Source organism: Mustela lutreola, chromosome 12, assembly GCF_030435805.1.
Source record: "Mustela lutreola isolate mMusLut2 chromosome 12, mMusLut2.pri, whole genome shotgun sequence".
Classification (NCBI taxonomy): Eukaryota; Metazoa; Chordata; class Mammalia; order Carnivora; family Mustelidae; genus Mustela; species Mustela lutreola.
Window position 1 is genome coordinate 2,924,284 of NC_081301.1, and position 16,738 is coordinate 2,941,021.

At 64.0% G+C, this 16,738-nt stretch overlaps 1 protein-coding gene across 8 annotated transcripts in view; it reads left to right on the forward strand.

Annotated features, from left to right (window-relative positions):
* VAV2 (vav guanine nucleotide exchange factor 2) overlaps nt 1-16,738 on the forward strand; it is a 148,434-nt gene that overhangs the window by 85,719 nt on the left and 45,977 nt on the right. For 7 of the 8 annotated variants that reach the window (XM_059142137.1, XM_059142145.1, XM_059142139.1 and 4 more), the window contains one exon: nt 6,679-6,747. In XM_059142137.1, the coding sequence (XP_058998120.1) occupies nt 6,679-6,747 (69 nt within the window). Of the gene's footprint in view, nt 1-5,480; nt 5,501-5,858; nt 5,988-6,678; nt 6,748-16,738 lie in introns of those variants that run through there. The other variant, XM_059142143.1, reaches the window with a different exon arrangement.

Consider the following 16,738-nt stretch of genomic DNA (forward strand, 5'->3'; position numbering starts at 1 on the left):
TGGCTCTCCCAGCTTCCAGCTCCTGCCCACGTCCCTTTCCCATCGGGTGCCCCCGGGTTCATACAGGGGACTGGACTGTGTGTGAGTGGTTTGGGCGGAAAGTGGCTGTTTTCGTGTGCTTTTTAGCTCATTCTGCCAGCAAGATGGTTTTAATCGTCCCACCTGGTGACTGGCCATGTGTCGTCGGAAGAGCCCATGTCCCTCTTCCTTCCCTGATGACGATGGGGTCGGCCTCGTGGGCTGCCAGTGTCCCTGGGAGACTTGAGATTCCTTCTGGGAGGGGCTCGGACGAGGCCACCCGTGGGCCGTTGGGTGTCACGGTTGTGTCTGGCCATTCCCAGCGTGTCCCGGCCGCACGGGGCGGCTCCGTCCAGCGGGTGGCTGTCCAGTCAGGTGTCGGCTTGGGTGATGGCCGTGTCAAGTGCAGAGCCCCGGCCTGGCTGTCCCCTCACTCCCTCCGCCTCGGCTGTTTGCTCTCCCCACGTCTGCCGCGGCCCCTGCTTGGGCCTCCAGGCGTAGGCAGAGCCAGCCGTGTCCGCTGGTACGCGTGGCTGTGGCTGGCGTGGTCGCTACATCACTTTCCTCGCACGCCCGCTTCCGCACCCTGACAGCTCGTACGCCCGTGTGCCAGCGGCTGAATCTGAACGCCGACCTCATGCCCGCCGGCACAGTGGGTGCCCACAGTGTTCCAGACCCTCCCCCGGGGGCTCCTGTGAAGGTTCTAGAAGGGATGGCCCTCCTTGTGCTGGAGGTGGGGTGTGGCCATCCTGCCTGGGAAGTGTTGGGGGAGAGGGCGAGCGCAGGGGGAAGGGAGGGACCTTCTGGTTTAAAGATCTGAGAGCCGGTGGCTGCTGGGCTGGTGACGGGGCTGTTGCTAGGGGGCAGGGGGGGCTGCTAGGCGGAGTGAAGGGGCCTGTGTTGTGTGGGCCCGGCCCGGAGTGAGGGGCTCTCATGTCGGTGTGGCTCTGCTTGGCTGGTCCTTTCCGACCCTGGCCTGGCAGGTGTGTGGACACAGACCTTGCATCCAAGCAGGAGGGGTCCCCAGGGCAGGGGACAGGTGGCACCAGCACCGCGGGGGCCTTCTCCATTCATCTGACAGCAGGACCCCTGCTCCTCCCGCTTCTGGCACGCGCCTCCTGGGAAGGGACGTCCTGTGGCTCCATTCAGGCTCCTGCCCCTACTTGTAACCGTGACCTACTCCCGGGAGGAGGGGAGAACCACACACTGACCTGGGGGGCACCATGGCCGTGTCCTGTCCACACTAACCACCAAGACAGAGCTCCCGAGTGGGGGCCCAAGGCTCTGAACCTTTCCCATTGTCCAGGGCCTACACTGTCCTTCCCCGGGACACCTGAGTGTCCCCTGCAGGTGAGCCGCAGCCGCTGTCTGTGAACGGGGCCTGGCAGGGGGAGCGCCCGGCACAGGTGTCCAGCTGACGTCCAGCGAGTCCGTCTGTCTGCACACAGACGCCGGGGGGGGCTCTCATCCTTCCCCGCCGCTGAGCCCCCCTCCTGAGGAACGCTCGCCCGCACTCGTCTCTGCCCCCGGAACTGGAGAGACCCGTATTGGTTGAAAATGCGTTAACGGGGCATCGGGGAGCTGAGTCGTGCTGGAGTGGGTCAGAGGGAGCAGGGGGCTGCCCGGCAGGAGGGCCTCCAACGGCCGGCTGGAGCCTCCACAGCCGGGCAGGGCCTTTAAAAAGACCGAGTGTGGCTGCCTGTCCCTGCTCCGCCCCCGCATGTCGGGGGTCAGGTGGGCGCGCGCCTGCACCTGCGCACAGAGGACGCTCACCTGGCTGCTCGCACGGCCTCCGTGTCCCCCCCCCCCCGACTCCCGCGGGCTCCCCTTCCCGCCCCCCAGCCCCTGTCGGTGCAGCCGGTCCGCTCTCCACCAACCCGTCTGTCCCCCTGTCTGTCCGTCGGTCCGTCATCTCCACGCTCACCTCCTGTTCTCGCCCGCCCGCCCGCCCGCCCGCCCGCCTGTCTCTGCTTCCCTTTCCCTTCGGTCCCCCCGTCCCTGCGCCCGTCATCTTCCTGCTTGTGTTTCCATCTGTCCGTGTGTCTGTCCTGCCCCTACCTGCCGCCCACCTGTCTGTCCACACATCTGTCCATCTGTCCGTCCGTCCGCTTCTCCGTCTTTCCATCCACCCTCCTGTCCTCCATCCATGCCCCCTCGGCCTGTTTCACACCGGTGTGGGGTGGTCGGTCTCCGTGTGGCGCGGGGAAGCTCACGGCCTCTGGCCCGGTCAAGGTCTGGCAGTGGGAACGGGAGGCCCCGTCTGCTCCCCGGTGCAGCCCAGGCACCCAGCTGGGTTCCACGCTGGGGAGGGGCGGATGGAGGCGTGACCCCGCCGACCTGCGTGGTGGTGGGACGCCGGGTCAGTTTCTTTCCAAAGAGCGTCTGTGGCCTCTTTGGAGAAGGAGGGTCACAGCTGCAGCTCCCTCCCCGGCTGCTGAGAAGCCTCAGAGAAGCTCCGTGAAGTTCTCAGCACAGGCCCCGACGCACAGTAGGGGAGGGGGCGTCTCTCCGTGCCCCGGTTTCCTCTCCTGCCAGCGGGGTCTGCCGGAGCCCACCTGGAGGGCTGAATGGGCTGAAGTGCGTGCGTTTCCTGCTTCCTGATTGATGGAGGACGTGTGGGCTCTGCCTGTGGGCGAGCTCCGTGGTGCCCACGCCTCAGGGAGCCCCGGGGTCACCGCTCTGTTGGAGGTGTTTGGGGAAGATGTCAGGGGACAGCGGGCATCCAAGCGCAAGCATCTGCTCCAATCTGTGGCTCACGAGCATCTCCCCAGCCCCCCCGGGCCTTCCTGGGGCCGCTCAGGTGCTGGAATTCAGAATCATGACAGGGAGCTGTCACCGGTGCCCACACTGGCCTGTCCTCGCTGGCAGATGTCTCTGGGGCCCAGATGGGGGAATCGCTGCCTGACAAAAGCCCCGGGAGCATGAGCGGCCTCCTGGGCGGGGACCTGCCTGCGCCAGGCGGTGAGACGGGAGACAAGGGGGAGCTGGACCTGCCGCGTTCGCCGTGACCCTTGCAGACTCACGAGGGCCCTGGGCTGGACTTCAGACCCTTTGCTCAGCCCTTCGTCCCTTCTCCTACGTGTGGGGAAACTGAGGCCCAGAGGGCTTCTGCCTGTAGGTGGGGAGATGGACACAGGACCCGGGTCAGAGATGGCTGAGTGCGTCGTAGCAGGACCGGGGCAGGGCGGGGTGAGTGGGGAACGCGACCCGAGCCCCAGCGGCACAGGGTGAGGGGCCGGCCGGCGGCGCTCGAGTCTGGGCTGCTGGTACGACCTTCAGCAGGTGCCTCAGCCCCGCACCTGCCTCCCAGCCTCTGAAGGGAGGCCCCCGGTTTCTGATGGTCAGAGCCCTCAGTGAGGGCCCAGGACCGGAGCAGCCCTGCGAGGTGGTTCTCCGGAGGGGCCTGAGGATGCCTTCGAAGGTGAGCCCGGGGCGAGCGGGTGTGGGCTGACCGTGGCTTTAGGAACATACACCCCGGACCTGTGAATGGGGCTCCCAGGGCCTTAATGTAAGACGACACAGGGAGGAGCGACCCAGGCTGGGGGGGGGGGCAGTGGGGCCACGGAAGTGAGCTGGAGGCACGTGGCCACAGCCCAGGGACACTGCTGGGGTCCCAGGAGCCGGGACGGGCAGGAGCCCACCTCCCTAGAGCCTTGCGTGGCCCTGCCCGTACTTTGGTTAGGACTTCTGGCCTCTTGCACTGAGAGCGTGAATTTCTGCCAGTTTAAGCCACTTGGTTCGTGGTACTTGGTCATCGGCGGCCCCAGGACCTTAGCATGGGCTGTGTGGCTGGGCAGCGGGCTTCGGGACAGGGCCCAGATCGGGGGTTCCCCTCCAGCATGCCTGGTGTGTGGGGCTGTGATGCCGCCCTTCCCAGACGCCGGTCAGCGTCCCCACGAGCCCAAGACCTGTCTTCCTGCAGCTGCTGCCATGGAGACCCGCCGGCAGTGGGGGTCTTGGGGTTCAGAGACCCCCGCCGGTCAGCAGGGATGGGAGGGAGGCCCTGCAGGGACTGTGGCTCCTCCTCCATGGGTGCCCTGTCCCCAGAGCATTCGTTGTCGGGGGCAGTGAGCGCGTCCACCCATCCTGGGTCCAGAGACCTGGCGACTCCTGCCCCACCCTCGGGGGAGTGACAATGGCTATGCGTGGAGACGAAGCAGTAACCGCCTCCTCAGCAGACGTCACCAGAGAAGTGGATCAGGGCAGCCGTGCGACAGTGTCAGCTCGTTTCAGAGACAGAGCAGGAAGGACGTGCGGCAGGACGCACCCGTGTGCAGAAGGGCGGTGAGGTCATTCTGCTTGCACACGGAGCTGCGTGGTGTCCTGGTGCAGTGGTGACGTTGCGGGTGCGGCCTGGGGCGGGGACTGTCGTTAACAGGCTGCGGCCCGAGGTCAGCTGTGCCGTCTGCAGCCTGGAGCTCGGCTCCCAGCGGTGGGGATGGCTCCGTGCCAGGCAGATGAGTCAGAAACAGGGCAAGAGTCACCGTGGCGCTTTTGCAAAAGGTTTCCTGGTGCTTTGGGCATGTCCGGGGACGTGCAGGGCCAGTGCACCAGAAGCCCGAGGCGGTGCCTCTCACCACGGGCAGAGGGCTTCGAGTAGCCAAGCGACCGTTTCTGCCACACGTCACTGCACGTCCCCGCGCTGCCCTCCTCACTGTGGCTGGCACCTGTTCTCTTCCTCCTTGGGACTGGTCCGGATGGACCGGGTTCTGTGGCGGTGATGGACAGCCCGTGTCCTGGCGCCTCCCAGCAGCGAGCGTGTGTGACCTGCTCCTGCTGCTCCAGACCCCCTGCTTCCGGAGCCAGGCTGGCGGGCGGCCTCCTGTGGGCACAAGCGGCTGCCGTGGCAGGTGGTGCACACGGCGGTGCATGGGCTGGTCCTGTAGACTCTACTGCTCCGTGAAGCCGGGATGCTCAGTGTCCAGCAGGACTGGGGAAGGTCCAGCAGGAGTGGGGACTGTTGTCACCCTTTCACAGAGGAGGAGACTGAGGCCCCGAAGCTGAGGGGCTCGCTGGAGTTCCTGGGGCCGGAGGACGGAGCCAGTCCTTGCTGCAGTGCGAGCCCTCGGGCCTCAAGACAGAGCGGACGGAGCCCCGTGCGGTGCCCTTGTGCAAACCAGGGTCAGAGTTGTAAAGTCACAACGCAGGGGACACTCGAATACCTCCGCTGGGTTCTCGGCGCCCCTCCTGAAGGTGCTTTCCCATACCTGATTCAGGCCGTTTGTGGATGACGGCTTGCGACTGTGACATCCGTCCGCCCCCTGACCTCCTGGCCGCTCTTCCGTCCACCCCCCATCTTCTTCATGTGTCCGTTGACCCACAGATCAACCGCTGTCCCGTGCACCTCCTCCCGGACAGCCATCCGTCCTCCACCCCTTTGTCCGTCTGTCCCTCCGTCTGTCCCTGCCTTCAGTGCCAGGCTCCGCACTGGGCGGACGTGGACCCAGGCTGAGAGCCTGGTCGGGTCTCCTTCCTCCATGAGGTGGGAGTGAGCGGAATCTTGACGGAGGCTGGGTCTTGGGGACGTGGGGCAGGGGGACGGGGGCACGAGACGGGGGCAGGCGCAGGGGCAAGGCCACCCCCACCCTCTGTGTTCCTGTCTCATCTGGGGGGCGGCCCCTCCCTCTCCTGCTCGGGCCCCCCTCGTGGTCGTCTGTCGTGGGCCGTGGCGGACGCGCACGGGGTTTGCGGCTCTATCTCGAGGGGCTCGTGGCCCTGAACAAGGGTGTTAGGCTACGAGGAGCGGACTCGGTTCCGCTGGATTCTGAGCTGCCCCCCCCGCCCCCGGCCTGCCCCCCCCACCCCCAGGAAGTCCCTCTGCTGCACTTGTCCCTCTGCAGGAGTTCACCACGTGTGACGTCAGCCTTAGGGCTCCAAAGTGCCGAGGTCACCGTCACCCTTGTCGGGAGGAGGGGTTGGATGTCGGTTCCTAGGCCGGAGAGGAGGTGGCCTGGGAGAGAGGCCGGGAGGTGAAGCGACCGCTCCTGGGGCACGAGGCTGCAGGAGGGGACTGTGACAGGGGCTGGGGGCCCTGGTGTGGCCTCAGGGGACAGCTTACCTGTGGGGACGACCCAGGAGCTAGGGAACATCCGTGCGGGCATCCAGTGGACACTGCTGGACTGGCCAGGCTCCGTCTGGGGCCCCTTCCCCCCATGGCTCCCTTTCCAGAGGGGAGACAGGTCCTTTGGGAAGGCAGCCGCTGAGTGAACGTCCCAGCGCTTTTCAGGATGTGCTCCGACCCGAGACGGCCCCAGTGGGCTGGTGGGCAGGATGGTGGGGAGCGCCAGCCTTCTCAGAAGCCCCGGCGTGGGCTCGGCACGTGGGCGGCCTCCCGCACCGCGCACTCGGCCGCTGCCCTCGGGGGTGGAGGGTGGTCGCCTGGAGTTCCGTGGTCCCTGCCAGGGTGCCCTCCTGTGTCCTGTCCTGTGGTGCGTGGAGCTAGCAGCCCCCCCGGCCCGTGCGAACCATGGGGTGTCCTGGGAGCCCACGTCCCTGTTCCAGGAATCCCCACGACGTGCAGAGGCAGGAGAGTCCCAGCGCGAAAGCTTCCTGCTGTCCCCAGCCCGGTTCCCTCATGGGCCAGCAAGGCCGCGGTGCGCTCAAGCTGGGTGCCCGACCGGGGCGTGCAGACCTGCTCACCGCCCTCTCCTGTCTCCACAGGCCCTTCCCCTCGGAGGAGACGGCGGAGAACGACGATGACGTGTACCGCAGCCTGGAGGAGCTGGCGGAGTAAGGAACCCGCGGGACGGAGTGGGGACGGGGACGGGGGCGTGGACGGGGGCGTCGCGGTCCCCTCCGGGCAGAGCCGTCCTGCTGTCCTGCCAGGGGCCTTCCACACGGCTGGTGGTGGCACGGATGCCCCCGGCTCCATGAGCGGACGAGTGCTTCTTCACTTCACGCCTCCCTCCGTGTTCTGGAAGGTTCCCCAGCGTCTGCTGGGGGTGGGGAGAGCTCGTATTTCCAGAAGCAGAGACCTCTGGAGCTCAGGCTACAAGCAGAGGCAGTTTGTGGGTTCAGGGGTGTCTCTTGGCCCAGCAGGGGTGGGCGAGGAGCTGAGACCCGGCCGCCTGAGGCCATGGGGGCATCCCCCGGCTCCAGGACCCCACACTCATGTCGCCGTGTGCCGTGCTCCGCAGCTCATGCCCAGCCACCCTCCCGGCTGTTCTGCCTCACGGTCCCGGAGCCCCCAGGAACCGAGGAGAAGCCTGGGGCCGTGGCTCTTGAAGAGGTCGTCTGGCTCTGCGGGGTCCACTGTGGCCGGGGGTGGAGTCCTGCGGCTCAGAGAAAGGCCCCAGGCAGCTTCCGGGAGGAGGGGCTGTGGTGGAGGAGGCGGGGACACCCCCATTTTCTGCGGGCGAGAAGGCTCGTGAAGTGATGGGCCTGTCCGGGTGTGGAGCGGTACCCGTGGGCTCCTGACCCGGCTGGCTCCTGCCCTTCCCAGCTTCCTGCCAACCAGACCCGCCGTTCCCGTTTGACAGCAGACGTGGCCTTCCGGAGGACTTACCGTGCTTGTCCCCCTCATCCTGCAGCACAGCCTGGAGCGAGACCCAGGAAGAGCTGGCGTCCAGCTCGTCAGCCCGGAGTGTTCTCTGTGCTTAATGCCTGCCCTCCGGCTGGGGCTGCCTCCGCGGTGTTGGGCAGGATCCCGTCTATGTCAACGGTCTGAGTTTTCCAAAACCCAACATGTCAGCACCGAGCTGGTGGCCCAATCTCTGGGGAGTCTGTGAATCAGGCACCTTGCCATCCGGTGGAAGCGGCTGCCTCTGGTCCACCTTCCTGACTCCGGGCTGGCCCCAGGGCCCTGAGATGACCTCGCTGTGACGTGTGGGGCTCCTCAGGGCACCCGTGCAGGTGCGACGTCCGGAGAGTGCCCTGAGGGAGACACGTGGGGGCCGGGGTCCTCTTGAGTTGTGTCCGAGTCCTGAAGCACCCCTGCCTGTTTGCCGCAACCAGCCCCAGGAATCACAGAGGGACATGGCTGTCGAGAAAGGGGCCCCTTGGGGAGCGGGCCTGAATGAGAGGCTGCTCCCCCCACCTTGTAAAAGGTGGGGAAACGGAGCTCGGAGGCCCATTGGAAGGACAGGGTCACGCTGGCCTTGGGCAGCCCAGACCAGGTGCGAAATCTGTCCTCCAACTGGCCAGGGAGTCTCCCCTCCACGGCCACGTGGGGACCCCTGCCGCACTCTGGCGGTGTCGTGTTCCTGGGCCCCGAGTCCCGGGGTGGCCCTGGGATGCCTGTTAGCCACGGGACCGACCCCCGGAAGCAGACCCCCGGAGACGCGGGACTGACTCCGCTCCCACGGAGAGTCCAGGCAGGGGGCGCGAGCTAGTAGCGTTTTCTGTGACCTGAAGAGTGCGTCTCCTTCGCCAAGGAGTTCCCGTGACTGTGGTTCTTGCCGACGCAAATCCTAAATTACGGGGAAGGGGGATGAATTTGAGTCTTTAACTCACGGTTTGGCCCCGGCGGTTCCGGTTTCATAAATTTTCATGCTTTTCTCCCCTTTGTCCTTTCACTGAAAAGCACGATTTCCTCGTCTGTCCCCGTGGGCTCGGGATTGGGATGTATTCGTTATGGCAGTTTACAAGATGCACGCAGACCTGCCATTTCTTTGCCGACCCCGTGGGCAGAGGAGGCGGCTGCGGGTCTCTGAGGCTGGACTGGGGCCCCGGCTCGGATCCGACGCCCGGCGTTGGCGGGGAGCGCGCGGGGCCCCCCAGGCGTGGCCGGCTGCTTCTTTGCCTTGAGTGCGCGGCCAGGGGTCCGAAGCGATGGTCACCTTGTGCTCCCGAGGGCCCTGCCGGTTGCCCAGACCTCAGACACGCAGCCATTTGAGGGGGTTGGACATTGTCCCCGCCCCCCAGCGCAGGGAAGCTGGTGTGGTTCTGGGGCTCCGGCGAGGGACCGCCACGTGTGGGTGGCACCCTGGACACTTTCCCTGAGTCGATCACATATCTGTACAGTGACCAGCGGGACACGAAGCCTTTCCTGTGTGTCAGCTCAGGGTCAGGAGCTGGAAACAGGGGGATGAGACCCACTCCCTGTGCCCTAGGACCCCAGGAGGTTGGGGTTATGTGGGTCTCCCCTGGGGCCCTTTTGGAATACCCCTTAGAGGAGTCATTCTTACTGGGGTTGTCTAGAGCCTTCGCTGTCCCCAGTGTCCCCCAGTGTCCGCAGCCTATGGGACACCACTGCACAGTGGAAACCCCCTTCTGAGAAGGGCCCCTCAGAGCAGGTATGTCGGCCGCGCAGGGCGCTCGGTCCATCCTGCTGCCACCACGTCTTATGTCTGAAGCAGCAAAACGCCCGTCCCGTCGGACGTGGCCTGGGCTCTGTCACCTCCTCCTTATGTGGTCTTCGACAAGTTACCCACCTCTGTGCCTCCGTTTCCCTACATGTCCCCCGTAGGCATCAGGTTCGGCTTCAGGAAGACCGCCAGGGACACCGTGGGGTCTCGGCGCCCAGTGGGCGCACACGGGGCCTCAGCAGGTGAAGGTGGTGTTTCTTGTTCACCCGTTTCACCGAAAGTGTGGCTTTTCCCCCCAGTTCCCAAACGGCTGTGGCAGCGCCTTTCGGGAGAGCAAGGAACACGAGCCATGGGTGCACTTGTAGGGTTTCTAGTCGAAACAGAAATAGGTGAAATTAAATGTAAGAACGTATTTTTATTTTCCTGTCTATCCAGAATCGGTAGGAACTCCGCGTGGAAGCCCGCGTTTCCGATCACTGGTGCGGTAACGTGCCTTCTCCCCCGTGGCACAGAGCCCAGTGTGGTGCGTCCCTGATGCCAACGGCACAGCCCCGTCCACTGGGCCACGCCTGTGAGCTCACAGCCACTTGTGACTGGTGGCCCCCGTGTGGGCAGCACAGGTCTGGGATCCAGAACATGGTTCCAGGAGTGCGTGCGGGGCCCTCCCCACGTTTGAGTGGGCGATGCTTGACTAACGTTTTGTTCTCCAGTGCTCTAAGCTCACTTTGGAGATCACTGAATAATGCATAATCAAATAATAGAGCAGCTGGTTGAAAAAATTAACACGAAATATTGCTGCTTAAATGGTCCATTTCAAGCTCCCGGGGCGCCGTCTCTGACCGTGGAGCGGGAGGAGAAGACGCAGCTCTCTCTTCCCAGCCCCCTCTGCTGCTGGCTTCTGCTGCCACGCGGGGGGGGGGGGGGGGCTGTGGTCTTGGGGTCTTCTCCCAGCATTTAACACGGCCGCTTAGGGATTTGGAAGCTACACCCCTTCTGTGTTCGGAGCTAGGAAGGGATGGAAGGGTTTCTTGCCCCACAGTAGGCCAGGGGGCTTGGGTGGGTCATAGTCACCCCAGCTCTGCTCAGCAGCCCTGCTTGGGGATGTTGGGGGGCGGGGGGCAGGGACAGGGTGCCAAAGCCCACGGTGCCGGATGTCAGGCTGTGAGGGGTGGAACCGTGTGGAGGGTGCCTGGTCCCTCAGCTGCGCGGGGAGGCAGCGGTGCCCCGACTCGTGGGGGCTCGTGTCTAGGAGGGTCATCGGGAGCTCCCTGCGGCAGGAGCTCAGAGAGATCACGGGCACGTCGCCTTGGGCTGCTTCCCTGCAGTACGGGCCCCGGAGCTGGGGCTTGTGACCCGGGCTCTGGTTTTGCTCGGTAACATTCCCATCCTCTCAAGGGCCCTCAGTCCCCCGGTGACACAACGCCACTCACTCGGGCCGTGCTGGCGAGCGTCTGCTTACTGGACCCAGAGTAGCAGCAAAGGCGACGTTCTGTCTTGCTCGGGGTGTGTCACGTCCTCCGTAGGGCCTCAGTTTCTCCACGTCTGAAGGGAACGCAGCCGCTGACGGAGTGTGGGTCCCTTCGAGCGTGAAGGCCCCACGGCGTTAGGATCGGGGAGCCCGCGGCTCAGCCCTCCCGTCACTTCCCTGGGAGTCGGAGTGATTTTCGGGCTTAAACAAATGTGATTGTGGCACGGCGGGAGATATAATTTGTCTCTAAATGTATAGCTGCGCGCTTTGCTGAATCGTAAAATGACTTCGCAGCTTTCAACGTGTCATGTTAGCAGCGTCGGGATAATTTTTTAAGATGCGTGATGTGTAGGAGCGCCCTGCGCCGATGCTCCTTCAAGGGCACGAGGCTGTCGCCGCGCAGCAGGGGTCTTCCTGGTCTCCGCGAGGGAGGTGGCGTGCGCGGGGGCGGGGACTGGCCTGCTGCCCGTTCCCCCTACCTGCAGGGAGGGGACCCTCATCCGAGGGCAGCCCGCCCCGCCCCCACCACCGTCCCCACCGCCGACCTTGACCGTCTGCCTCTCCCCACTGCACCGAAAGCGTGTTTGAAAACTGTCCCGAGTTCACAGGCGTTCGAGCCGCTGGTGTAAAAGTTCAGCGTCTCACAGACACCTGCACGCGTGGGAGCATCCGTGTTGGGTCGGAAGGTGCCGGTTTGGGGACATCGGCTGTTCGCCCCAAAGGATGGCTCTTCCACAGGGACAAGTTTGGAATCAGACGATGCAGGAACAGCTGAAAACAGAGCAGCCCGCGGCCTGTGGGGTGGGCCGCCCCTCCCGGCCTGTGGGGAGGACCCCAGCGGCCCCACAGCCTGACGGAGGTTGAAGGAAACACCGCCCGCCCTAGGGCAGAGGCACTGGTGGACGCTGCCCTGGGCCAGCCTGGGAGGCCGCCGTCCCCAGGCCCATGTCGGGAGGAGGCTGGTGGAGGGGGCGGGGGGGCTGGGGAGTCCTGGACGCTGCGCAGGTGTCCCCTTTCTCTGTGGTGTCCCTGCTCGAGGGCCTCCCAGAACTCAGGGCCCCGGCTCTGGGCTGCTGAGGCGGTGACCCCCGCCACAGCCCTCTTTCGGCAAGGCCACCTTCCGTGCGGCTGGGCGGCCTCTCGTCTGGCTGTTCAGGTGTCCGTTCGTATGACCAACAGGGGGTGCCGACAGCCGGCCAGACATATGTGGTCCCCGGCCAGGTGTCCTTGGCAGCCCGGGGGCCCCAAGCCCTGCGGACAGTCTCTCCATCCTCGTGTGAGCTCTGGGAGGCGCCCCCGGCCGTGGGGCCTGGCTGAGTGGAAGGCGTGACGCCAGCATCCGCGGAGCCCACGCAGGGTCTGTTCCCACATGGAGCCCTGCAGATGCGTCCCGGACCTCCCCTGTGGACCCGGGACTGGCTCCGAGAGGCGAGGCACCCGCACTCTGCTGCGAAAGGGCAGAACTTCGGTTTGAGCGGGTCTGTGTGATGCGCCCCGCGGACCTGCTCTCCTCATCCCAGAAGCGGGATGGGATGGGGTATCTACCGGGTCAGGCCAGGGACTGGGAGGGCTTCCTGGGGGAGGTGTTGCTGCAGGGCACTTGGAAGGAGCATAGGACTTGCCAAAGTGGGATTTAGGAAACCTTCCCTACCCCGCCGGGCTGCGTCCTGCCTTATTTTGGGCCAGGGTCTGGGAGGGTCTGGATCTCAGCTGTGTCTCTGTGGGTTACTCAGAAGTTCAGGGCTGGCCGTCCTGCCCTCAAAGTCACCGTGTCTGTTTGTGCAGCCCGGGGGCGGGGCACGCAGCCCTGGAGCCCTGGCCCCTCCCTCCTGCCCCTGTGGTCTAGACCAGCGGCCCTTCCAGAGCTGGCGACAGGACAGGCTGGGGGGAAGGCCGCCCGTCCAAACCCTGCCCGGTAACCAGGCTCGTAGGGCCGTCCTCTCATTCTGGGTGCGGAGACAGCTGGCCACAGCCGGCAGGACGGGCCGCCCAGTGCCCTGCTACCCTCACTCCGCCCTCCTGGAACGGCTCGGCCCCTTGGCGCACGGGCCTGAGCTGCCCCGCTGGCCTAGGGCTTGGGTGACCTTGAAACCCTGCTCTGTGCCCCCCGCCCCGGTCTGCTTGTTCTCTGTGTGTGAGTCGGCACAAGGGGCCCCGAGGATCGAGCGCGGAGCAGATGCCCCCCTGCCGCTCTGCTCTGCTGTGTACTCTGGTGCCTGCCACCCGCCGGTAGGGCCCAGACCTCGGTGAATTTTCTTCTTCCTGCCTCATTAGACCCGGGTCCTCTCGGGACCAAGGCGGTCACAGCGATTCTGTGGCCTGATTTAACAGTCCCTGCGGGGGGTGGGGGTGCGGGGCGGGTGGAAGACCGTTCATCGGTCCCAGAAGGAAGCGGGAGCAGCTGGGCGTGGCCAGGAGAGCTTTCTCTCGCGTCTGGTAAGGGCGTCTCTGAGTCACGTTCTCCATGCTCGCTTCGCGGACGTGTGGAAGGACGGGCCTGTTTAACATTGCTGCCCTTGCGCTCAGTACATGCCTGACTCCGTGGCCTGGGGGTGGGGGGCGCCTGGGGGGCTCCGTCCGTGAAGCCTCTGCCTTCCGCTCGGGTCATGATCCCGGGGTCCTGGGATCGAGTCCTGCGTTGGGCTCCCTGCCCAGCGGGGAGTCGGCTTCCTCCTCTCTCTCTCTCTGCCCCTCCCACTCATGCCTCTCTCTTGCACACTCCGTCTCTCAAATAAATGAATAAAAATTGTAAAAAAAAAAAAAAAAAAAAAAAAACTATTTAAAACATGAGCACAGGGGCGCCTGGGTATCTCAGTGGGTTAGGCCACTGCCTTCAGCTCAGGTCATGATCCCAGGGTCCTGGGATCGAGCCCCGCATCGGGCTCTCTGCTCAGCGGGGAGCCTGCTTCCTCCTCTCTCTCTCTGCCTGCCTCTCTGCCTACTGTGATCTCTGTCAAATAAAATAAATAAAATAAATAAATAAATAAATAAAATAAAACATGAGCACATATAACATCCCGCGTTTCTCCATGAAAGGTTGGGTCACGTGCGTGGAACCTGCGGTAACGGCTTACAGACCTGCGTCCTACAAAAGCCAGCCTGGAGGTCACATTCTCCAGGGAGGCACCCTGGCCTTACAAGGCCAAATAAAGTGCTTCTTCCCCAGAAGATTCAAAAGCACACTGGGACAATCTTTGTCACCGTGTCACCATGCCTTCCTGTGTTTGTCCCCCAGCCCCGGAGCTGAGTTACCCCTTAAGGGCAGGCAGCTTGACCTGAGCCCAGCACGCGGGCACAGAGGACGTGTCCGGTGGTCGTGGGGAGGGCCTGAGCCTTCGGTTTTTCCTTTCTGCTGACCTGAGTCGCGGTCCCCGTCCTCGTAGCCTTCACAACACTGCAAAGCGGCTGGTCCTGTCCCCATTCTGCATTTGAAGAAATTAAGGCTCAGAGAGGGTAGGTGACTGGCCTGTGGTAACACAGCAGACGCTACATGACAATGCAGGGACTGAACCCCTGGGCCATCTGCTGCTGTGGCCCAGGACATTCCTCAGGGTCTTACCCGTATGACCCAGCCCGGGGTGGTGGGGTTGTACTGCTTGTACTGCTTAGAAAGTGTCCTGGGAAAAGAGAGAGTTTTGGTGGGGAGCACGGGGCCAGGCAAACCGGGCTCCCTCCGGGACACTCTCAGACGGCAGCCGTGGTCTCGACTTGGTGTGTTCCTACACGGCTTGGTGACCTTGGGCTCCTGTCTTGCCCTCTCTGGGTTCTGCTGTAGGAAGAGCAGCGCCTCCCTCACAGGTTGGGGTGAGGGTCTGCCGAGGTGTGTCCATGTGTCTGTCCCTATGTGCATCCACCCAGCCCATAGCCGGCTTCTCCTGGCTCCCTGGAGCCCCCCTCCCTGCTGCTCGGCATGGACCGAGGTCAGGAAATGTCCGGTTGGTTTCTGAGTAGCAAGTGAATGGTGGTTCGGCGTCTGGCTTCGCAGCGTCAGACAGCTCGGGGCCAGATCGCACATCTGCGCCTGTCACCAGCAGTGTTTTATGTCCACGGTAAACGCACAGGCTCGCCGGAGGCCGAAAGCAGAGGGTCTGTTTGCCTTTCTTTGATTTTCCTGGGCGGGGGGGGGGGGGGCGCCCTCTCGAAGCAGCTGACTCTGTAACAGAATCGGGCAGGCAGGTCGGGCCCTGGGGTCTGGGGCGTGAGGGGAGGCGGGTTTCTGCCCTCGCTGGGGGGGCAGCGGGCCATTGTGAGGACTGAAATAATTGCTGGGATTTAGCATCTGTTAGGGAGGCTGCCTGTTAGAAAGATGAGCCTGGGGAGGGGGGAGAGGGGAGGGGGAGGGTGGGGGCGGGGCGGGGTGAGCAGGGGTGGGGGCGGGGAGGCCAGGGCCACCCGCGTGCCCGTGTCCGTGTGAGAGGGGAACCTGAGGGTCTCCCTGGAGCGGGGGTCTGGCCCCGGCCCTGAGCCCACCTGCCCTTTCTGATCTGATCCAGGCTGTCCCCCCGAACCCGCCCCGCGCGCACTGTCCCTGGGACAGGGAAAGGCCGTCTCTGAGGCCCGCGAAGGCCCCGTCAGCGCTGAGACCTGGCCTCCTGGTCTTTCAAAACCTGGACGGTGTCTGTGTATTTACTGAGCGCAGGTCCCTGGGCTGTCGTCCCTCTGAACTCCCCCCCGCCCCCGGGTAACAGGCCGCCGCCCCTTACTGAGCGCCTACTGTATACCGGGCCTGTGCCGGTCACTTTCATTAAGGTTGATCCTTCCGACCACCTCGCCTGGGGGGTGAGGTTATTCCTACTTCACAGATGGGGAAACTGAGGCTGGGGTCCTCCTGCCTAGAGTGATGCAGCCAGAGATTGGCAGAGCCCAGGATTCATCTTATACTCGCCCAGCAGCCTCCTCTCGAGGTGGGCAGACTGGTGAGTCCCGCTCTTGCCCCCGGCGACCTGGCATGCTCCCGACTGGCCCGAGGAGGTGGGGACCCGCCAGCTGTCGTCTGGTGCTGCCAAGGGCCGGGACGCGTACAGCTTCCGTGGGGCACGGACCTTGAGGATTTCTGTGACCTGTAGCCTCTGATACATTAGAGTGTCCCCGACGTGAGTCTCTGTCAGCCTGAGGGACTGATTGGCAAAGAATCAGGCTGTAATCAGGACCGTGTGACACAAAAACGACATAGAACAGATGGCATTGGCCTCTGCCGATTCGGAAGGTATTTTTGGATTTTGTAGGAATGTGAGACATGGGGCTGGGGTGGGGTCAAGTGTGCCAGGCCCCGGTGGGAGGCCCTCCCCGCTATGGGACACTGTGCCCCAGTTCCGGCTGCCGGGTTGTAGCTGGACACCCAGCAGGCCAGAGGCCAGGATCCTGGTGCAGGCGGCACTCCCGCCTGGTCAGTGTGCGGCACTTGGGAAGCTCTGACACTCGGGGGACTCACACTCCCCTCCCCAGCCACATCTGTCATTTCTTTTTCCTCCCGTCCAGCAGCCGTGGCTGTCAGGGGCACTGGGCCCAGCTGGTCTTGGCATAGACTAATCTGTTCTGAGGGATGCCTGAGACGCATCGGGTGTCCCCTACCCTGTTCAGGAAACTCACTTTTGGAGACGAGGACTTTGCTGAAAAGCCAAGTGACAGTGGGATACCCACGCCCACATTGGCCAGACGTCAGAAGTACTGGGAAGCAGAGCTTGTTACCCGCGCCGATGACCCCACGGTATTCCAGAAGCACCTGTATTTCAGGCGTAACCGCTACCCTGTCCGTCTCCCCACCTGGATGGTGAGGTGCCGTCATCCAGTTGCTGGCACAGAGTCCGTCCGAGGAGAGGTATCGATTTAACCAACCAGATGTGATGGGTGTTTTGTTTTATCTTAGTTGCCGAGCTAAGCAAATGTGTTTGATATTACCTTCGTAATATCTTTTGAAGTTTATCTCTTTAAGTAGCCTCTATATGCAACATGGGGCTCGAACCCACGACCCTGAGGTCAAGAGCCTTATGGTCTTCCAACGAAGCCA